Here is a 23552-nt window from a genome sequence, read left to right as displayed (position 1 = left end):
CACCACAGTTTGTGAAGGTTAAGGGCCTTTATAATTTAACCCTCTTCAATAATATTTGATAGGGGTGATCCTCCTGCAAAACATCTTCATTGTTGTGCAGTTCTGTGCGACTGCTGTTATGTTGTTCCCTTCCTGCTATCCAAATGTCGCCATTCCATTTCTAGCAATGAGAGTCCCTTCCTCTTTTGCATTGGCCACTTCTAAGGTACCTCTTGATGTTATGCTCTTCGTCATCTCTATATCGCCTCTTAGCGATATCATCTGGCTTGGGATAAAGTTCCACGCGGATGATACGATGCCAGATCTTGTCAGACTGTTGTTACATCAACTCTGAAATGAATCACAACTTCCTCCAGCTCGATATTGGAAAGACTCAAAGCCAGTTGTTGGCCCCTGCCGCGAACTCCATGTACCGTTCCAGGTACTCAGACTGAATCTGACCATTTGCAATACGGAGCTGCTGATGGATACTGGACTGAACTCTTAAACCCCTTACAAAAACAGAATTACCTGGAAAAACTCAGCAGGTCTGGCAGCATCGGCGGAGAAGAAAAGAGTTGTGGAGTTCTGTCGAAGGGTCATGAGGACTCGAAACGTCAACTCTTTTCTTCTCCGCCGATGCTGCCAGACCTGCTGAGTTTTTCCAGGTAATTCTGTTTTTGTTTTGGATTTCCAGCATCAGCAGTTTTTTTGTTCTTATCTTAAACCCCTTATCTTATCCAACTGATTGTTGCAGAGGTCCAAGCATTGCCCTTTACATTGAATGTTTTGTGGTGTAGGGAGCCTGTGTAGGTGTAGAGCTGCTGGGTGAGCCAAACTTATTGTGGGGTCGTGTAGTATTTATGGTTTTATTTAGTGTGTAATATGCCTTTAAGAATAATATTTAAGGAAGGTCACATGATCTTTAGTACCCAATAGGAGAGTAGTACGGGCTACCTCAGTGGTCAGCAATGTAGAGATAGAGTTTGGGTTGAAAGCACATGTAGTTGTTGCTGAGTACGTTGTAAGTAAACTTAATGTTTCCACCTAAGAAGTGCCTGTAGATCAACCCTATCAATAGTACCAACTCGGCCACCCACAACTCTCAACAGAGCATGTGCATTTTGGACAAATTGGAATTTGATAGAAGGACATCGAAGACAACATTTAAGTATTGGATAAAAACAAAAAACTGTGGATGCTGGAAATCCAAAACAAAAACAGAATTACCTGGAAAAACCCAGCAGGTCTGGCGGCATCGGCGGAGAAGAAAAGAGTTGACATTTCGAGTTCTCATGACCCTTCAGCAGAACTGGTTGAATCCAAGGAGAGGGGTAAAATATAAACTGGTTTAAGGTGGAGGAGGGTTGGGTGGGGGGAGAGAAGTGGAGGGGGATGGTGTGATTGTAGGGACAAGCAAGCAGTGATAGAAGCAGATAATCAAAAGATGTCACAGACAAAAGAACACAGGTGTTGAAGTTGGTGATATTATCTAAACGAACGTGCTAATTAAGAATGGACGGTAGGGCACTCAAAGTATAGCTCTAGGGGTGGGGGGGGCATAAAAGATTTAAAAATAATGGAAATAGCTGGGAAAAGAAAAATCTATATAAATTATGGGAAAAAATAAAAGGAAGGGGGAAGAAACAGACAGGGTCCTCAACCGTGTCTGGCCCATCTCCCGCGCATCCGCCCTCATGCCTTCTTCTCCCTCCCAGAAACATGATAGGGACCCCTTGTCCTCACTTATCACCCCACCAACCTCCGCATTCAAAGGATCATCCTCCGCCATTTCTGCCAACTCCAGCATGATGCCACCACCAAACACATCTTCCCTTCACTCCCCCGGCGGCATTCCGTAGGGATCGTTCCCTCTGGGACACCCTGGTCCACTCCTCTATCACCCACTACTCCTCAGCCCCCACTTATGGCACCTCCCCATGCCCACGCAAAAGATGCAACACCTGCCCCTTCACTTCCTCTCTCCTCACCGTCCAAAGGCCCAAACACTCCTTTCAAGTGAAGCAGCATTTCACTTGCATTTCCCCCAACTTAGTCTACTGCATTCATTGCTCCCAATGCGGTCTCCTCCACATTGGAGACCAAACGTAAACTGGGCGACCGCTTTGCAGAACACCTGCTGTCTGTCTGTAAGAATGACCCAAATCTCCCTGTCGCTTGCCATTTCAACACTCCACCCTGCTCTCTTGCCCACATGTCTGTCCTTGGCTTGCTGTATTGTTCCAGTGAAGCCCAACGCAAACTGGAGGAACAGCACCTCATCTTCCGACTAGGCACTTTACAGCCTTCCGGACTGAATATTGAATTCAACAACTTTAGATCTTGACCTCCCTCCTCCATCCCCACCCCCTTTCTGTTTCTTCCCCCTTCCTTTTGTTTTTTCCAATAATTTATATAGATTTTTCTTCTCCCAGCTATTTCCATTATTTTTAAATCTTTTATGCCCCCCACCCCCACTAGAGCTATACCTTGAGTGCCCTACCATCCATTCTTAATTAGCACATTTGTTTAGATAATATCACCAACTTCAACACCTCTGTGTTCTTTTGTCTGTGACATCTTTTGATTATCTGCTCCTATCACTGCTTGCTTGTCCCAAAACCACACCACCCCCCTCCACTTCTCTCTTTCAACACCACCCCCCCCCCCCCCACCCCCCCACCCCACACCCCCACCCCGCAACCTTCACCCCTCTCCTTGGATTCAACCAGTTCTGCTAAAGGGTCATGAGGACTCGAAACGTCAACTCTTCTCCGCCGATGCTGCCAGACCTGCTGAGTTTTTCCAGGTAATTCTATTTAAGTATTGGAGTCTGGAAGTGACAACAGCATGGATTAGGGTTTCAGAGACTGAGGTGGAATGGAACCAGACAGAGTTGAAAAGGTGGCTGTAAGTGATCTTGGTGACAGACACCATGTTGTTTGGAGTTCAGCTTAAGATTGAGCATGTTGCAAAGGCTGTATGTAGTTTTGTTCACCATCAGTGATTGGGGGAGGTGGCAAAGTATTGGACTGTAATGGCAGAAACCAAATGTTAAATCTTAAAACTTTTCACTTAACTGAAGAAAGTTAGGACTCAGTTGCACCTTATGTCATAGAGATTTTGACAGGATAGAAGTGGCTGTGTTGTTGGAGTAAGTTTTAAAAATATTTATTTAATAACTAAATTGTACTCACAATTGGCAACATCAATAGTTCCTACTAATCAGACAATAAAAATGTGGAAATTTTTGCCTTGGATAATTGGGTGCCCATTACCCTACCTAACCTAAACATTCCTATTTCCTATTTTGAAGGGAGGCTTAAATTAAATGTTAGAAAACATAATTGTGTCTTAATATTTTTCTCCCAAAGACTGTGTTCTCTGCCTCTCTGACATTCAGTCTAGAATGAGTCACAATTTGAAATCAGGATAGTGTGTGCCTTGGAGGGGAACTTGCAGGTGGCAGTGCTCCCAAGCATCTGCTGCCCTTGTCTTTCTAGCTGGTGGAGGCTGCAGGTTACCCATTATCCTATGATCTCCAACTTATTTTGGCTTTTGACTCTCTCAAAGCATCAAATTTAAATTTCCTTTCCTTGTTTTTGAGCCTCTTTGTGGACTTGTCCCTCCTTATCTCTGTAACCTTCTCCAGCCCTGCATTCCTCCAGGTCAGGTCCCTTACATGTTCCTTATTCCTTTCACCCTATATTGTTGACTATGCCTGCAGGAATCTAGTCCCTCTGGCATTTCCTCCCTTAACCTCTCTGCCTTTCCATCTCCCACTCCTCCTTTCAGACCCACCTTAAAACCCACTTCTTTGACAAAACTTTCAATCACCCCATCTAATATTTCCCTCTTTGGCTCGCAATGCATTCTTATCTGATTATGCTTTTATGTTACAGTTACTATATAAATGGGCAAATTATTATTTTGGCCAGTATTAATATATTTGTGTGGTCCCACTTAAAAAATGAGATGGATATTTTTGTTTCAAAATTCATGGGAACATTATCTATACTAATTTATCATTGGCAAAAATAGCAACCTGCTAAAAAGGTGAAGTTTGTTGATTAACATGCTGCCTGGTCATGTATTTGTGGTTGCTATTGACATAAGCTATGTTTACATTCCTGTAACAGAACATGAACTGGGACACTCAGCTTAATTCCATACTAAATGATACCGATTGCAATGTAGCAAAAATCAAGGTAAGTGTGCCATGTTGCTGTAATGAATATATTATTCTTCCTTTTAGTTTATAGCTTTCAACTGTAAGAATCAAATAAAGAAACTTTTATCAGATTGCAGAAAATCTCTCAAAATGTGGTCCGTGTTCAAAGTTCTTCCCAGGCCACTTTAAAGCAAAATTCAAGCTACATTTTTGATTCAGATATTTGTAAGTACTATTGTAGAAAACAGTTACACACTGGTTTGTGACTTTTCTCTATTATAAATTGTGGGTTAAATATTCATTAATTATTGCTATTTGGTTAAGGAACATAATAGCCCATAACTTTAAGCTTCCAAGAGTCATACACGAGGGGCACCCCAAAGTCCCCAGGTAAGGATTGCCTGGCAATTGTCCGGGAAGTTCAAACTTCCGTTGGGCAATTGCCCTGCAATTGGAACGATCTGAAAATACAATTTAAATTGTAAACTTCGGATGGTTCTGACTGTCTTACATTAATAGTTATCCAGGAAAAGTTAGAAGAATTAAAACCAATACAGACTCCTGGGTAACTATACAACTGACCCCCCACAAGACCCACTCCAACCACCTGCACCCCATTCCCACTGGCCAGCTGACTCCTGCCCCACCGACGACGCCCCCAACTGACCACCTGACCCCTAACAAGCGATTTCTCCCCAACTGAATCCCCCACTAACCACCTGACCCCACCCTTCTGACCACCTGTCACACCCCACCTCCAATCCTACCCATTTACCTCACAAACCTACCTTCTCCTGGGCTTGAAAGTGGCTGGACCTTTAAACATACCTGCTTCATAGTAGCTGGTGCCGTAAAAAAGGGGCTTGGTCCTTTTACCTCTGATTGAAGGCCTCAGGAATTATCTGCCCAACATATTTCTCACCTGGCCTGAGTTGGAAGGCCGGGCGAGAAAGGATTGTCTGGATTTTGAGGTAGGAAACTACGAGCGGATTGGCACTCTGATTGACATTCTGCGAAGTTCAGGCCCATACTGTTTGAATATCATGCACAATTTTAGACATCACATTATAGATGGGATATTAACCAGTGTATGACTGCAACATGGATTCACTAAGGTGGAACCAGTGATGAGAAAATACAAAATCAAAAGGTAAATATGGAGGAGGAATATCATTCAGCCTATTCTATTTAATTTGTAAAAAAATTCTACAGCTCCCCCATATGGCAGCTAATTGTTAAATAGGCTCAGGACTTTTGGCTCCACGACTGTAGTCTGAAGTACATTGCATTTGCTGATCGCTCTGTAAGATGAATTGCCACTTTTTTATTCGTACTTGGGATTGAGCATCACTGGCAAGGCCAATATTAATTACCAATTGGGAAGGTGGTGATCTTCTTGAACCACTGCAGTCCATGTGGTGTAGGAACACCTACAGTGCTGTTAGTCCTGGAGTTCCAGGACTTTGACCTAGCAACAGTGAAGGAACAGCAACATAGTTGTAAGTCAGGATGGGGTGTAGCTTGGAGGAAAACTTGCATGTGGTGGTGTTCCCATGCATCTGCTGCTCTTATCTTTCTAGGTGATAGAGGTCACGAGTTTGAAGGTGCTGTCAAAGGTGCCTTAGCGAGTTACTGCAGAGCATCTTGTAGATGGTACACCCTGCTACCACATGTATTAATGAAGGATGGACTGCCAAATAAGCGGGCAGCTTTGTCCTGAATTGTGTTGAACTTCTTGTGTCGTTGGAGCTGCCCTCATCCAGGCAAGTGGAGAGTATTCCATCACACACCTGATTTGTGCCTTGTAGATGAAGGATAGGCTTTGAGGAGGTGAGTTATTTGCTGCAGAATTTCCAGCCCTTGACCTGCTCTTGCAGCCGCAGTATTTATATGGATGGTCTAGCTAAGTTTTTGTTTAATGGTAAGCCCCAGGATGTTGACGGTGCGGGATTCAGTGATGGCAATCCCTTGAATGGCAAGGCTTGATCCTCTCTTGTTGAAGATTGTCTGTCATTTGTGTGGCATAAATATTACTTGTCACTTCTCAGCTCAAGTTTGAATGTTGTCCAGTCTTGCTGTTTGTGGGCATGGACTGCTCAGTATCTGAGGAGTTGTGAATGGAACTCAAAACTCTGCAATCATCAGCAAACACCCCCACTTCTGACTTAATGCTGGAGGGAAGATCGTTGAGGAATCAGCTGAAGATGGCTAGACCCAGGATACTTACAATGATGTCCTGAGGCTGCAATGATTGGCCTTCAACACCAACAACCACCTTCCTTTGTGCTAAGTATGACTCCAACCAGTGCAGAGTTTTCTCCCATTGACTTCAATCTTGCTAGTGCTCCATGATGCTACTCCTAGGTCAAATGCCAATGGAAACTAAAATTGGACAGAATAGAAAATGGATGGCCAATCCATTACTGTCCACTCCCTGCCTAATGGTAGAGGTGAAAATATATCCCTGCATGTGAACAAGAACTTCTTGACCTCAGTCCTATGTTGCTTTTTACTAGTTTGGAAATGTATCAACTTGTCTTATTCTTCAAGTTTAGTTTGATGTAATTTCTTGAATCTACCTTTTCTATTATCATATATTACCTATTAGATTTCCGCCCAGTTACCACCTTCTGAGGCTGACAATTCAACTCTCACCCCTGAATTCTGACACAAAGGACCACTCTTGTTGCTCTTCTCTGAACTGCATCCAGCGCTTGATTGCCTCCCTAGTGTCTTGATCAGAACTGGATGCAGTACTAAAGGTGTTATTTCAACTCAGCTGTGAACTGAACTTTGCCACCACCAAAGCTGCTTGCTTCCACCACTGCAACATTGCATGGCACTGCCCAACTTGCACTGCCCCTGAAATACACATCCATGTATTTCTCACATTCAATCTTGATTTTTCTCTGCTAATCTCTTGAGTTCTAACTTGTACAAATCACAATGGACATCCTATCCTACACCAAGTCCTATTCCCTTATTACCTCTGCATTATCCAACCTCCACTGGCTCCATTTCTGCCTCCATATCAACTACAAAAACATCTACAAATTCTTCAATGGCCTCACCACTCCTTATTTTTGCAACCTCATTTAGCCCTCTGTTCCTGCATGCATCCTCTGCTCTTCCATTTATTAATTTGTATGTATGTTTGGAGCTTTTTTTTATTCATTCACGGGATATGGGCTTTGCTGGCTGGGCCAGCATTTATTGCCCATCCCTAGTTGCCCTTGAGATGGTGGTGGTGAGCTGCCTTCTTGAACTGCTACAGTCCATGTGGCGCAGGAACACCATACTGCTATTATGAAGGGAGTTTCAAGATTTTGACCGAGTGACAATGAAGGAAGGACGATATATTGACTTGGTGAGTGACTTGGATGGGGACTTCCAGACGGTGGTGTTCCCATCTATCTGCTGCACTTGTTCTTCTAGATGCTAGTGGGCATGGGTTTGGAAGGTGCTGTTGAAGGAGCCTTGGTGAATTCCTGCAGTGCATCTTGTAGATGGAACACACTGCTGCTACTGTGCATCGGTGGCGGAGGGAGTGAATGTTTGTGAGTGTCGTGCCAGTCAAGCAGGCTGCCATGTTCTGCAGCTTAACACAATTCAATCAGTAACACTGCTAAGTTTAATGCAGTGCAACTCGTGGCTTCTGATGCATAAGTGTCACCAGCTTGCCAGAAACACTAAAACTGATAGCACTAATATCAGAACGATGTTGTTCTCAATTTAATCAATTTGAGAGGCATGGAAGTAGGTCATCAGACCACCACCTGGTTGTGCTGTTGACAAGTGCGACAAGAACAACTTGGAAAAAGAAATTTTGTACAGCCTTCCCCTTCTCCTCTGGCCTATCTTTCCCATCCCTATTACATAGCTGGACTGTGTCGCACACATCCTTCTGGTGGTAAATGACAATCGAGAAGCTAATAAGTACCAACCCATGTGTCACAACACTGGCCCAGGTTTTATGATAGGAATAATGTGGGACCATTAATACTCACCATCATTAAAGAGTAAAATAGACAGCAAGATCCCTTGTTTGCACATATACTGTTAAATGTAGAAATGATTTGCCCTGCCCCTTCACAAACTTTGTCACGTTGATATCTCATTGTGAGATTCAAACAGATAAAGGCTGTGAGGTTACTGTACTTGCCAACTAAATACACCAGAAAAAGTTAGGGTTTGTCCATTCAAGTATAAAAGAATTTTTAATGAAGACAAGTCTTAACTGCAGCCAAACATGCCTCTCTGCCACTGAAAATTTACTTTTACAAGTATGGAGTTTTATTCTGTCAGATTTTAACTATTTTTGGGGATTCAGTTTAAAAAAAAACAACTTATTTTCCTTTCTCTTTGTATCTGTTTTACCTCTCTCCCTTAATCTCACATTGCCTTCCCTCCCTATCTTGCTTTCTGTACATGATTTTACATTGAACTGAATATTCTAACTTATACTTCCTGGTTCAGACTTTATGTGCCTCAGTAAGGATCCTTCAACCTGATTGGTTGAAGAGATGCACTGTTGCTTGCCCTGTTCACACAGGTCCCAGATCCCCTGTTGAGGGTGCTGCACTATATCAGGCTCCTGATGACCATAAGTTGTTCAAAAGCCCATGTATAGTCGTGGGCAGCTGAAAGCTTAATGAACAGTGAGCGCTGTTTCTTTGTCACTGGCTGCAAAATCCAGGCATAAGCTATTTCTAATAATATTACTGTTGAACATGTCTGTATAGCACTGAAAATTAATGGAAAGCCTTTTTCCTTGACAGGAAAGATTGAACACAACAGGGTATTATGCAAAAGGTATGTGTTTTTTCTTTTATTTATGTAATAGATGAATGTTCATTTGTAGTTAAAATTAATCACAATTTTCTTATTTCTGAGGGTGCATCACTTATTTTCCATTTTGCAGCTTTTAAAAATTTTTCATGGAATGTGTGTGCCTCTGGCAAAACCAGCATTTGTTGCCCATCCCTAATTGTTACAACTGAGTGGCTTGCTAGGCCATTTCAGAGAGCAGTTAAGAGACACCACATTGCTGTGTATCTGCAGTCACATGTAGGCCAAACCAAGTAAGGACAGTTCCCTAAACGAAATTAGTGAACCAGATGGATTTTTTTACAACAATTGATGGTAGTTCCATGGTCACCATCACTGAGGCCAATTTTCAATTCTAGAATTATTAAATTTTAAAATAATTAATAATTGAGCCACCATGGTGGGATTCGACCTCACATCTCCAGAGCATTAGCCTGGGGTATTGGATTACTAGTCCAATGACATTACCACTATGTCACTATCTCCCCTGGGAAGATAGAACCATTCCCCCATGGTTATGCCAGTGTCCTCTTAGTATGGCCACTGGAAGGTAAGTGAGAGCGCCCTGTTCCAAGCACACTTTTAACTTCCCTCCATTCTATTGCCATGTCATTATAATCAAGACTTTGGATTTCTCATGTGTGCAATGACTGCACACAACAAAGCAAATGTGTATTGGCAAGGAGAGATTATTCTCTCTGATTCTGGTGGAAAAATTGCACCAAAGGGAAAATAAGCCATCTAAGAGAAATTAGTATGGAACACCGCATTATAAAATAAATATTTATTTGCTGGTGCAATCACCAAAATATGCAGCTGGCATTAGTTTGGTTTTATTATTTTAAGTCCTTTTGCTTCCTTTTAGTTGGCTCACTTGATAAAATGGAACATATTCGGTTCAGTGATCCTATATCACTCCCTACAGAACCCTCTTATTTGGATATGTTAAGCTATAAATTACCTAAAGAAGAATTAATGGGTATCTACAGGCAGCTACAATCTCAAGGAAAGGTAAGTGTGAAAAAGTAAGTGAGAATGGTGTATATTTAATATAGTCTTATAGTCTGTGTCACTGTACTTGTCTGTACATGTAACCCAAAAATAGAGTCCAAAACAAAAATGTTTCCTTCAGATGCTAATGACAGTGCAATATTTTGCACACACCAGATATACTTGGTCAAACCCAGTGCAAAGCTACATTTCCTGAAGCAAGCTCTTTCTCCCCAATTGTGACCCTTTACACGAACTAAGACTGAACCATCTTATTGATCAGGTATACACTGGAAATTGTATGGCTTGTCACATTTAACTCCTGATCCAGACGCTTACCTATCATGTGTCCAAAATCTTTAAATAATTAGCTCTGCTTCCTTGCAGGCACATCCCATTATAAAAAACCATTATATCTCCACCAGGAAATTCTGGCACTGACCCCATCAAAGCTCACCAAGTCAAGGTGAGATCCCATAATCACCACATGACAGGTGGGTGCCCCTGCCAGTTGTTGTTTGCAGCATTTGAGGTTAATTATGTACAGGTAGATGGCATTGATTGAATGCTTACTTGAGCACATATAAAGAAACACTTACTGAGCCAGGTGTGAGTTAAGCTAGGAGGTATATAACTGTAATGATTCAGCCTGTGAATAAATCTATATCAAGTAAAGGTTGGCTCTGGTTTCTTCCTTCACTGGCTATCAGAAGTATAACTCTATAAAGGTGCCTCTCCCTAGAGGTCACATACTGTGGTATGTGTTGCTACTTCAAGAGAACAGAATTCCCTTTCCCCCAGCACCACCACTTCACCATACCTCTGAAATTTGACCATAAGTTGGTCAAAACGTCAGTGAATAAAATCTCTATTCAGGGATCTTCGGCTGGCCTCCAATTGGTTCTCATGTGAATTGTTTGGTACACCTTGCCTTGCCAACTATTTGTAATCTGCTGCATCTCTGCTAGACAGGAGACTTTGGAACTGCCAGTTTTGCAATGGTGGATAAGGGGGAGCCTGTAGATGTACAGTATTTGGATTTCCAAATGGCATTCGATAAGGTGCCAGATAAAAAATTACTGTAGAAGGTAAGAGCTCATGGTGTTGGCATGAGCATGGACAGGATTGGCTAACTAACAGGAAACAGTTTCTGGGATAAATGGGTCATTTTCAGGTTGGCAAACTGTAACTAGTGGACTGCTGCAGGGATCAGTGCTGGGACTTCAAATATTTAAGATTTGCATTAATGACTTGGATGAAGGGACCGATTGTATTATAGCCAAATTTGCTGCTGATACAAGGATAGGTAAGAAAATGAGTTGTGAGGAGGATACTAAGAATCTGCAAAGGGACATAGGTTAATTGAGTGGGCAAACATTTGGCAGATGGAGTATAATGTGGGAAAAATGTAAGGTTGTCCGCTTTGGCAGGAAGAATATAAAAGAATGTTATTTAAATAGAGAGAGATTACAGAATGTTGTGATACAGAGAGATCTGGATTTCCTTGTACATGAATCATAAGTTACCATGCGGGTATAGCAAATAATTAGAAAGGCAAATGGATGTTGACCTTTATTGCAAGGGGGATGGGGTATAAAAATAGGGAAGTCTTACTACAACTGTATAGGGCATTGGTGAGACTGCAGCTGAAGTACTATGTACAGTTTTGGTCTCCTTGCTTAAGGAAGGATATACTTGCATTGGAAGCAGTTCAGAGAATGAAGGGATTGTCTTATGAGGATAGTTTGAACAGGTTGGGCCTATACATATTGGAGTTTAGAAGAATGAGAGGTTATTTTATTGAAACATAAGATCCTGAGGGGGCATAACAGGGTGGATGTTGCGAGGATGTCTCTTCCCATGGGGGAATCTAGAACTAGCAGGCACTGTTTTTAAAAACAAGGGGTCTCCCATTTAAGATGGAGATGAGGAGAAATTTTGTGTCTCAGGTTGTTAATGTGTGGATTTCAGTTCCGCAAAGAACACTGAAGGTTGGGTAATTGTCTAACTCAGGCTTGAATATATTCAGATTTTTGACTGATAAAGAAGTCGAGGGTTATGAGGGAGAGTGGAGTTAAGGCCACAATCCAATCAGCCCTGATCTTGTTGAAGGTTCGATGGGCCAAATGGCCTACTCCTGCTCCTATTTTCTATGGTCTTATGAATCCCTGTCCCCATTCTCATCCTGCATCAGTGGCCTAGTTGGGATGTGGGGTGGCTAGACATCACCTCTAGACATCTGGTGTATCCAGGTTTCTACTTAATTGGCACCACTATTTTTTTTCTCTATTCTTTTATGGGATGTGTTGTCGATGTCAAGTCCAGCATTTGATGGCCATCGTGAACTGCCCTTGAACTGAGTGGCTTGCTCAACCATTTCAGAGGGCAGTTAAGAGTCAAAGACATTGCTGTGGGCCTGGAGTCCCTTGTAGGCTAGACCAGGTAAGGATGGCAGATTTCCTTCCTAAAGAGCATTAGTGAACAAAATGGGTTTTTATGACAATCAATGATGGATTCATGGTCACCGTTACTGAGATTGGCTTTTCAATTCCAGATTTATTTATTAAATGGTGGGATTTGAACTGACGTACCCAGAGAATTTGCCTGGGCCTCTGGATTACTAGCCCAGTCACTCTATGCCGCTGACTCCCCCTCTTCTGCCAGATATTCTGCTGTACTGTTTCTGTAATCTGGATGGAACTTGCATCTAGACAGAGGTGACTCATCATCCTCGAAGCGACAGTCTGCCTACTAGCAAGTAATACATCTAGATAGATAATTTTCTCCCAAGTAGTCTTTTCTGACTGTATACATACTTATTTTCATTTGTGGTGGTCAATACAGTTCTCTGTGTACTCAGGCCATTGAATGTTTACAACAAGCTTTATTGAGAGTTGAAACAGAAAAACTGCAGCAACAGCAGAAAATCCGATCGTTAGAAGGTAATGCTTTAAAACTTTTTTACTTTTAAATACTAACTTTTTTTCATAAAAATGCAATCTGAATTCAATTTACCAATTTTGTCTGACACAGAGGACATTCGCCAATTACAGAGTCGATCTGAAGAAAGAAATTTGGATTTCCAATTGGAGAGGAAGATGGACGACTGGCGGAGGGAGATGTCAAATGAAATGTACAGCTTGCGGGAGCAAGTACGACAAGTGGATGGGAGATTTATTCATGGAAAAATCACAATTTCTAGTCTAATGCAAGAAATCCAGGAAAGGTAAGAACTGTCCTCGTTGCTTTTGCAGTTTTTCTGGCTTTGTTCTCGTAATAAAGTTGTGTCTGAATTTCATGACTTTATTCAAAGCCATTGATAGAGCAATGAAGCTGATACAATAATTCAAAAAAAAAGAAACTCTCCTTTTTAACTGTAATCCTCAGTTTTACTTCACAAGTATTGATTGGACTAGAGAAATTGTGCTTTGATCGATTACTAAAAAACTAACCACTGTTGCCATTTCTGTTCTCCATGCAGGCATGAAATTTAGTCTTGTCACTTGGTCCGCTTAAATTAATACTATTTTGAAAAATATACTAAAACCATGAAGCTTGCTATAATTACTTTATCACTGATAATATTTGACTGTCTCCTGAAAAACTGGTGACAATTGATGAATAATCCTGTGGAAGCATGTTTTAATCAAATGCTTCATTCACAGCAAAAAAGATCTGTGTGAAGAACATGATTCACTTCGAAGGGAGATTGATAATATGAAGCATAAAATACGTAAGTGCATGCCTTAATGGGATGTTATGTTTTGATGTCTGTAGATTAGGAACAGTTGGTGTGTTTTCAGTTTTTGCCTTTTCTCCTGTTGGCAAAAGATGAAAGGATCCTTATGCCATAAGTAAAACTTTTATTTAAATTTAAAGAGGAGGGGAAGAGATCAGAGTAGACGTTTGATCCACATTACTGAAACATCTGCAATCATGTAATGTGGGAGAATTTAAAAACCTGCGTTTTCTGGGGTGGCAGTGGCATAGTAGTATTGTCATTGGACTAGTATTCCAGAGACCCAAGGTAATGCTCTGGGGACCTAGATTCGAATCTCATCATGGTAGAATAAAAATCTGGAATTAAAAGTCTAATGATAACCATGAAACCATAGCCGATTGTTGTAAAAACCCATCTGGTTCACTAATGTCTTTTAGGGAAGGTCTTACCTGGCCTAGTCTATATGTAACTCCAGACCCATAGCAATGTGGTTGACTCTTAACATGCCCTCCGAACAAGGGCAGTTAAGGATGGGCAATAAATGCAGTGAAGCCCATATCCCACGAACAAATTAAAAAAAAATCATGACTTATTGCACGTTTCCTAACTACACCAATGGAACATAATGGTATTTGACATATTGAGGGGAATATGGAGACATTAGCAACATGCACCATATATTCTGCGTCAATCCCCATAGGTCCTACAGAAAATCTATCAGAAATGGCAAGATTACAACCTTGCTACATTTCACCTACCTTTTGCTTCTTTGAAAGAACTTCTATGTTGTTAGTAATGAAAATCATGCATATGTACTGATTACAATGCAGAAAACTTCCAAAGGCACTTCATAAAAGCAGTGGGTGTCATGCCTTTCACAGAAGTGTTAGGACAGGTTACTGAAAGCTTGGTTGATCAATGTGTTTTGAGTAGGTTTTGGGCTATGGTAGACTTGGATGTTATTTGCATTTGTTTGGGATCTGACACTGTGCTTACTGGTGGTGTCACTGATGTACAACATATAATTGAGAAGGTCAAGGATGAATCATTGGAAAAGTCTGGAGGTGATGAACAGGGGCTGAAGTAGAAGTCATTGTTGCAGATACAGTGGCAGTCGTGTGACAGATGGAAATAGAGCCATGGAATGGCAGGCCTTCTAAGGTGGACCACCGAGTGGCGATAATAATAGTACCATGTGTAATGCTGCAAAGAGATCAAGGAGGATTATATACCATGGTCACAATTACCAAGGATATTGTTGATGATTTTTGACCGTCATGGCCTCAGTCCTGTGGGTGAAACAGAAATTGGACTGAATGGATTTGAATAGGGTGTTATGAAAGTGCTGGTCTTGAAGTAGAGGTGTGACCATACATCCGACTATCTTGGAAAGAAAGGGAGGTTAGATGGGAGGTGTGGGGAGTAGATCAAAGGTGGCTTTTTGAAGAGGATTTGTTGAGATTGGGCAGAATGAAATGGGGCAGTACACAACAGTGGAAGCCATTAACGTTGTCAGTGACCATTAGGACCAGGAAAGGTAGCCGGGTGAGGAAAGCATCAAGGAGGCAAGAGTTGGGTCTGATAGAAGAGACAAGATCAAGGTGGGTGGGGGAGATGGTAGAGAAGCTGCAAAGTTTCTGGTGCCTTGGTAAGAATGAGTGAGCATTAGAAGGCAGCACCTTCAGAACAAGAAGCACAATGTAAGACATAAGAGTGGAAGAGACTGAGAGGGGTATGAGGAGGCAATTTTCAAGAAAGTATTATAAAAGGAAGGAAGAATGAATTTGCATTAATGTAGCACCTTTCATGACCTCAGTATATCCCAAAGCACTTTATGGCCAATGAAGTACTTTTTGAAGTGTACTCACTATGCATAGTAGGAAATATTCTTACCTTTTATGTTGATCCTGGACTATTAAGAGGATTTGAGCATTAAAGGGGCAGCATGGTAATGCTTGACACAATCCAGCCAGATTCAGCAGTAAGCAACAAGAGCAATAATATAGACTATAGAATGAAGAATATTGAGAAGTACAATGCAGGTTCACTAGGATGGTGCCTGGCTTGTGAAGACACAATTACGAAGAAAGATGTGACTGTTTTCATTAGAGCAGAGTGTGACCTAGAAGTGCATCATGTTTGGAATGTTGAGACCACTTGGCATTTTTAATATAACATATATATGTTATATATGTGCACAAAGCCTCTTTCTACCCATATTTGATAACAATACTATAGAATTTGTCAAGTCACGTGAAGAAACTTGCATAGCCATGCTGATGATAATCAGCTATGCTGCCATGTGTATTATTGTACAATTTTCAGTTCCCTATATTAACATTCAAAAACAAAATATTTAACAAGCTCTTTGTTCCCCAGTACAGAGAGTTGCCTCACTGTAGGACAAAGTATAAAGCGGGAAATAATGGAGGCGTGTAAGAAGGCTACAATTGTCATGGGTAATTTTAATCTGCATATTGACTGGACAAATCAGATTGGCAGGGGTAACATTGAAGACGAATTTGTAGAGTGCATCCGGGATTGTTTCTTAGAGCAATACGTTGCAAAACCTACCCAGGAACAGGCTATTTTTGAGCTAGTAATGAGATAGGATTAATAGTTTGAGTCCTCTGGGGGTAATGATCACAACATAGTAGAATTTCAGATTCAGTTTGAGGGTGAGCAATTCTGATCTCAAACCAGTGTCGTCAAATTAAATAAGGGCAACTACAGAGGTATGAAAAAGGAATTGTCCAAAGCGGGCTGGGAAGGTCAGTGGATGAGCAGTGGCAGACATTCAAGCATATATTTCATAAGGCTCAGCAAAAATTTATACTGGTCAAAAAGAAGGACTTGAGAAGGATAAACTACCCATGATTAACAAAGGCAGTCAAGGAGACTATCCAATCAAAAACTAAGGCATACAAAGCGGCAAAAACTAGTAGTAGCCCAGAGGGTTGTGAATTTTTTAGGAACCAGCAGCGGATGACTAAAAAGCTAATAAAGAGGGAGAAAATTGATTATGAAAGTAAATTAGCAAGAAATATAAAAACAAAGGGCAAGAGAATAAGAGTAGCTAAAGTGAGCGTGGGACCCTTGGAGGATGCGACTGGAGAATTGATAAAGGGTAACAGGGAAATGGCAGATAATTTAAACCAATATTTTGCATTGGTGTTCATGTTGGAGGACACTATAAACATTCCAAAGATACCAGATAAGCAAGGAGCTAATGGGAGGAAAGATCTTGTAACACTCTCCATCACGAGCAACAAAGTATTTGAAAAGCTGATGGGTCTAAAGGCAGACAAGTCGCCAGGACCTGATGGCTTGCATCTAAGGGTTTCAAAGGATGTGGCTGCAGAGATAGTGGAGGCATTGGTGGAAATATTCCAGAACTCACTGGATTCCGGGAGGGTCCTAGCAGATTGGAAACCGTTAATGTGATGCCCCTGTTCAAGAAGGGAGGGAGACAAAAAGCAGGAAACTATAGGCCAGTCAGCCTAACATCTGTCATTGGGAAAATGCTAGAGTCCATTATTAAGGAAGAAATAAGAAATGCAAACAAACAAGTCAACATGGTTCTGTGAAAGAGAAATCATGTTTGACAAATTTGCTAAAGTTCTTTCAGGATATAACAAGCAGAGTTGATAATGGGGAACTGGTAGATGTAGCGTATTTGGATTTCCAGAAGGCATTTAATAAGGTGCCACATACAAGGTATAATAGCACAAGATGAGAGCTCACGGTATTGGGGGTAATGTACTAGCATGGATTGAGGATTAGTTAACACACAGAAGATAGAGTTGGGATTAATGGGTCTTTCTCAGGTTGGAAAGACGTAACTAGTGGAGTGCCAAAAGGATCAGCCCTAGGGCCTCAATTATTTACTATCTATCACTTGGAGGAGGGCCAGAGTGTAATTATCCAGATTTGCTGATGGTACAAAAATAGATGGGAGGGCATGTTGTGATGAGGACGTGTGGAATCTATAAGGGGATATAGACAGGTTGAGTGAGTGGGCAAAAACTTGGAAGATGGAGTTTAATGTAGGAAAGTGTGAGGTCATGCACTGTGGTAGGAAAAATCGAAAGACAGACTATTATTTAAATGGAGAGAGACTCCAGAAAAATGCAGCATAGAGGATCTGGGTGTTCTTGTGCATGAAACACAAAAGATTAGCATGCAGGTGCAGCTAGTACTTAAGAAGGCAAATGGAATATTGGCCGGTATTGCTAGGGGGTTGGAGTTCAAAAATAGAGAAGCCTTGTTACATCTGTACAGGGTATTGATGAAGCCGCACCTGGAGTATTGTGTACAGTTTTGGTTCATCGTATATAAGAAATGATATACTGGCATTGGAGGCAGTTCAGAAGAGATTCACTAGGCTGGGATGAAGGGGTTGACTTATCAAGAATGGCTAAACAGATTAGGCCTTTATTCATTAGAGTTTAAAATAATGAGGAGTGATCTTATTGAAACATACAAGATTCTGAGGGGGCTTGACAGGGTAGATGTTGAGAAGATGTTTCCACTAGTGGTGGAATCTTGAACTAAGGGGCATTGTTACAGAAGAAACTTAATTAAAACTGAGATACAAAGGAATTTATTCTCTGAGGGTAGTGGAATTCTCTACCTCAGAGTTGTGGAGGCTAGATCACCGAAAGTATTTAAAGAGGAAGTAGATAGACTTTTAAAATATCGGGAAGCTGAGGGCTATGAGGAGCTGGCATGAAAGAAGAGGTGAGGCCTGGGGCAGATCAATCATCATCTTATTGAATGGCGGGGCAGGCTTGGGGGGCCAAATGGCCTATTCCTGCTCCATTTTTTACTCCAGACAATAGGCACTTGATTTAACGTGATAGTAACCTGTACACTTTTTTTAAATCAGGCTTATGATTTTTTTCTTGAAAGTAATATTGTTGGAAATGCTGTCAGCAATTCTTAGTTCAGAAAGGCAACAGGCAGAGTTTTCTAAGGGTATTTTTATTATCTAATAAATGTTACCCAATTAAAATGAATTTGTACTGTATTGCTTATTAGGGCGACAAGAGGAGGAACTGCTGAACCAGATTTCTGATACAAAGGAACTTAAACGATCACAGGAGAAAAGTAGAAAGGTAGATTATTGCATTACAAGTTAAGGATGTTTTACTTGAAATGTCTTATTTGGCACTATACCTTTGGTAATACCAGTCTTGGACAAGTACAATCTGTCACCCTGAAGAGCAAGATTTGGTTAAGGACATTTTACTTGTGCACACTTTTTTAACTCCCTTATGTTAATCCTCAATAAAACTCTGAAGTACATATATATTAAACTATAAAAATAGCCTTTTGTATTGACTGTCCCAAATTATTTTGCAATTTTACTCTAACATTTGACCTTTCGTGTATATTTGGTGAAGAAATATAACATCAATGAGTCAGACAAAAATGCAGTAAACGGCTCCTTTCCCTAAAATATCTTTTTAAGATGCTGCTCTGTATTCTGCACCACATACTTTCTAATTGGAGTCTAGGACAAATAGGATCCTGGAAGTTGGATTACTCATTCAGTGCCACTCAATAATTTGGAAAGGAAGATGTAGCTAAATAGCAGAAACCAGTAGAACTTACTAATCCTGGCCAATTGCCAATGTTCCAGAACACTGTCGTACATTTACAAATGCTAGCTGCTTGAACTATTAGACTGGGAATTGATCTAAGAGTTAACTCTTCTGGTCAGAGATTTTATAGATTATATGTACAATGAAAATCAAACCAGATCATTTTTTCTGGAAGAATAAAACCCAATGGTTGTTTCTTCAAGGATGTTGATCTTTACATTTCAAGTCTTTTCCTTTTATTGTTTTATTTAATAAAGTTTTGTTTAATGTATAAAGTGTCAGTAAAAATTGTTTTTGCCCTGAGAAAGCTTCTTAGCCACAATCTCATGAAAAAAATAACTAGGTTGTGCACTGTTGTTCATAGGAAAGAACTGGTCTTAAGTACAGGCCAGTAACAACCAGCACTGCCCAGTTTGAGACACACACTTAAAAAGCAGGAAGTAAGATGTTAGCTCTCAATTCCTATATAATTGGGTTTAAAAGCTCAAAACTAAACTTTGCCTCAAAGCATATTTTTAATCTTTTCTAAAACGTTTTTGAGTTGCTGATTATTTTCCTATTAAAATGTACAGACAACGTATGCCACGGAACAAAGCACAGCAGAGATTAAAAACGAGCAAAACTTGAAGTTCACATATACATAAAGCCTCATAAAAGAACCACCACATTTTCCAGCACCAACTTTGTGTGTGTTTCATTCTGTCATGTCATCTGGTCTAAATTCTATTTGTAAGAGAAATATAAAGGAGGAACAAACTTTATGCTTGAGTCAAGGGCAAGATAAACAAGTTCACATAGTGTAAATAGAGAGAAATAAAGCAGAAAATGCTGGAAATAATCAGATCTGGCAACATCTGTGGACAGAGAAACAGTTAGCGTTTCAGGTCAATGATCTGGCGAAAGGACATCCATCTGAAACATTAACTCTGTTTTTCTGTCCAAAGATGCTGCCTGATCTAATTATTCCAGTATTTCTGTTTAATTCTTCAGCATCCGCAGTATTTTGCTTTTGGAAATAATAAAAAATATTGAAGTCTGACTAAATAATTGTTTATTTGGCATTTCTTAGCATATCCTATAGTAATGCTGTCAGTTTTGATTGCAATGATTACTATCCAAACAAACTGCATTACTTCTGCTTGCTTAAGTGGCTTGTACCAAACTTTGTAAAAACCAAAATCTGTTTTCTGGCTGAGGAAACGCTGCACTGTTGCAGCTGCTGTCATTTGGATGAAACATTAACCTGAACCCCTATTTGGCATCCTAGATGAGTGTATAAAATCCCATGGCCTAATTCAAAGAAGAACAGGGAGATCTTCTGGCATCCTGGCCATTATTTATGCCTCAACATCACAAAACAAATTATGTATTTTTGTCTCTGCTCTTTATGAGAACTTACTGTGTACAAATTGGCTGATGAACTTCCTACATTCAACAGTGACTCAAAAATAACAATACTTCAAAAAGTATTTCATTGGCTGTAAACTTTGGGATGTCCTGAGGTATTGAAAGATTCCATAAAATTTTTTTCTCCAATAGATTCTGAGAGAATTGATGAATAAGTATCAATCTCAGCTCTTGGATTCTAGCAAGTCAGTTCATGAACGGGAGTATGCCGAACAGGAGCTTACGCACATCAGGTGAGAATATTGCACTGTTAAACTTAGTGCTGATGGATAGCTCATTGCAGATGGATTTGATATTAAGGGCATTGGTCTTTATTCACAGCTGTTCAAAAATATAATTTTGTCCTCATTTTCTTCTCTGTGCATCTCTTCATCAGAATCCATCCTCCATGAGATGGATCACTCTGGCTTGGAAACAGCTGTCATGCAATTATACACTAAGATAAAAGCAAAAAACTGCCGATGCTGGAAATCCAAAACAAAAACAAAAATAGCTGGAAAAACTCAGCAGGTCTGACAGCATCTGCGGAGAGCAATACAGTTAATGTTTCGAGTCTGAATGACTCTTCATCAGAACTAAGGAAAAATAGAAAAGAGGGGAAATATAAGCTGGTTTAAAGGGGGGGGGGGGTGAGACTGGTAGAGCTGGATAGAGGGCCAGTGATAGGTGGAGATTGCCAAAAGATGTATTGACAAAAGGACAAAAAGGTATTGACAGTGGTGATATTAGCAAAGAAATGTGCTAATGGTGGCTTTAAGGATAGAAAGCAAGACGAGCAAGGTACAGATAGCCCTACTGGGGGTGGGGTGGGGGAAGGGATCAAAATAGGCTAAAAGGTAGAGATAAAACAATGGATGGAAATACATTTAAAAATAATGGAAATAGGTGGGAAAAGAAACATATATATAAATTATTGGAAAAGGGGGGATCAGAAAGTGGGTGGGGATGGAGAAGAGAGTTCATGATCTAAAGTTGTTGAACTCAATATTCAGTCCGGAAGGTTGTAAAGTGCCTAGTTGGAAGATGAGGTGCTGTTCCTCCAGTTTGCGTTGAGCTTCACTGGAACATTGTAGCAGGCCAAGGACAGGCATGTGGGCATGAGAGCATGGTGGTGTGTTGAAATGGCAAGCAACAGGGGGGTCGGGGTCATGCTTGTGGACAGACCGAAACAGTCACTCAGTCTGCGTTTGGTCTCTCCAATGTAGAGGAGACCACATTGGGAGCAGTGAACGCAATAGACTAAATTGAGGGAAGTGCAAGTGTAGTGCTGCTTCACTTGAAAGGAGTGTTTGGGCCCGGTAAGGAGGAGAGAAGTAAAGGGACAGGTGTTGCACCTTCTGCGGTTGCATGGGAAGGTGCCGTGGGAGGTGGTTGAGGTTTAGGGGGTGATGGAGGGGTGGACCAGGATGTCCCGGAGGGAATGATCCCTGCGGAATGCCACCAGGGGGGTGAAGGGAAGATGTGTTTGGTAGTGGCATCATGCTGGAGTTGGCGGAAATGGCGGAGAATGATCCTGTGAATGCAGAGGCTGGTAGGGTGATAAGTGAGGTCAAGGGGGACCCTATCATGGTTCTGGGAGGGAGAGGAAGGTGTGAGGGCGGATGCGTGGGAGATGGGCCGAACACTGTTGAGGGCCATGTCAACCACCGTGGTGGAAAACCTCGGTTAAGGAAGAAGGAATACCTGTCAGAGGAACTGTTTTTGAAAGTGGCATCATCAGAACAGATGTGATGGAGGCAAAGGAACTGAGAGAATGGGACGGAGTCCTTACAGGAAGCAGGGTGTGAGGAGCTGTAGTCAAGGTAGCTGTGGGAGTCGGTAGGCTTGTAATGAATATTGGTGGATAGTCTATCACCAGAAATTGAGACAGAGAGGTCAAGGAAGGGAAGTGTCAGAGATGAACCATGTGAAAATGATGGAGGGGTGGAAATTGGAAGTAAAATTAATCAATTATACAATCAGCTGTTAGGATCACAAGATATTTATAAATGACTGCCTTTCAGCCATCATTTGTGTAACTAACTTCCATCACCAGGGATCAGCCTCGTCGCTCTTCTCCAAAATGTCTCTTTGTGTCAATCACTCAAGCAGTGATTCAAACAGCACTCTACGTAATTTTATTATGAATTTATCTAAATTTTTTTTTAAATTTATTCTTGGGGCTGACATTTATTTTGCATTCCTATTTTCCCTTGAGAAGTTTTGGTGGGCTCCGCTTTTGAAACGTGGTGAAGATGCTCACGCAGTGCTATTGTGCAGGCACTTCTAGGATTTTGATCCATTGACAATGAAAGAATGTGATATATGTCAGGGTGGTGTGTGACTTGGAGGTGATGGCATTCCCATGCGTGCTCTGTCCTTGACTTTCTAGGCGGTGGAGGTGCTGATGAAGAAGTCTTAAGGAGTTGCTGCTGTGCATTCAGTAGTTAGTGCAGTCAAGGTACTCCAGTTGGGGAGGGGCTTGACAATTAGGCTGAAGTGCTGATCAAGCAGGCAGCTTTATCTTGGATGATGTTGAGCTTCTTGAGTATTGTTGCACCTTTCCAGGCGAGTGGAAAGTGTTCCAACGCAGTCCTGATTTGTGCCTTGCAATAGACAAAAGGCTTTCGGGAGTCAGGAGATGAACTACTTGCTGCAAAATACCCATCCCCTGACCTGTAGTGACAGCTGCCCAGTTGAATTTGTGGTAAATGGTGATCCCAGGCTTTTTGATGGTGGAGAACTTGGTGATGGTCATGCCCTTGAATGTCATAGGAAGGTGGTTTCACTCTCTTGTTAGAAATGACAATTGCCTGGCACTTGCATAGTGTTGAATGTTATGTTGCTTGCTATATGTGTTAGTTCAAGCCTG

The 23552-nt window shown here is 41.2% G+C and overlaps 1 protein-coding gene across 1 annotated transcript in view; it reads left to right on the top strand.

Annotated features, from left to right (window-relative positions):
* The first annotated feature begins 402 nt into the window (after positions 1-402).
* Positions 403-23552, top strand: part of LOC121288923 (golgin subfamily A member 6-like protein 4) — a 37859-nt gene continuing 14709 nt past the window's right edge. The window contains exons 1-9 of the mRNA XM_041207790.1: positions 403-421; positions 4119-4187; positions 8929-8962; positions 9843-9988; positions 12828-12909; positions 13001-13193; positions 13633-13700; positions 18729-18805; positions 20834-20934. Of these exons, the coding sequence (XP_041063724.1) occupies positions 4122-4187; positions 8929-8962; positions 9843-9988; positions 12828-12909; positions 13001-13193; positions 13633-13700; positions 18729-18805; positions 20834-20934 (767 nt within the window). The 5' untranslated portion in view covers positions 403-421; positions 4119-4121. The remainder of the gene's footprint in view (positions 422-4118; positions 4188-8928; positions 8963-9842; positions 9989-12827; positions 12910-13000; positions 13194-13632; positions 13701-18728; positions 18806-20833; positions 20935-23552) is intronic.

Source organism: Carcharodon carcharias, chromosome 16 (genome assembly GCF_017639515.1).
Source record: "Carcharodon carcharias isolate sCarCar2 chromosome 16, sCarCar2.pri, whole genome shotgun sequence".
Classification (NCBI taxonomy): domain Eukaryota; kingdom Metazoa; phylum Chordata; class Chondrichthyes; order Lamniformes; family Lamnidae; genus Carcharodon; species Carcharodon carcharias.
Note: the sequence above shows the minus strand (reverse complement) of the source record. Positions and strands in the feature narration are given on the sequence as shown.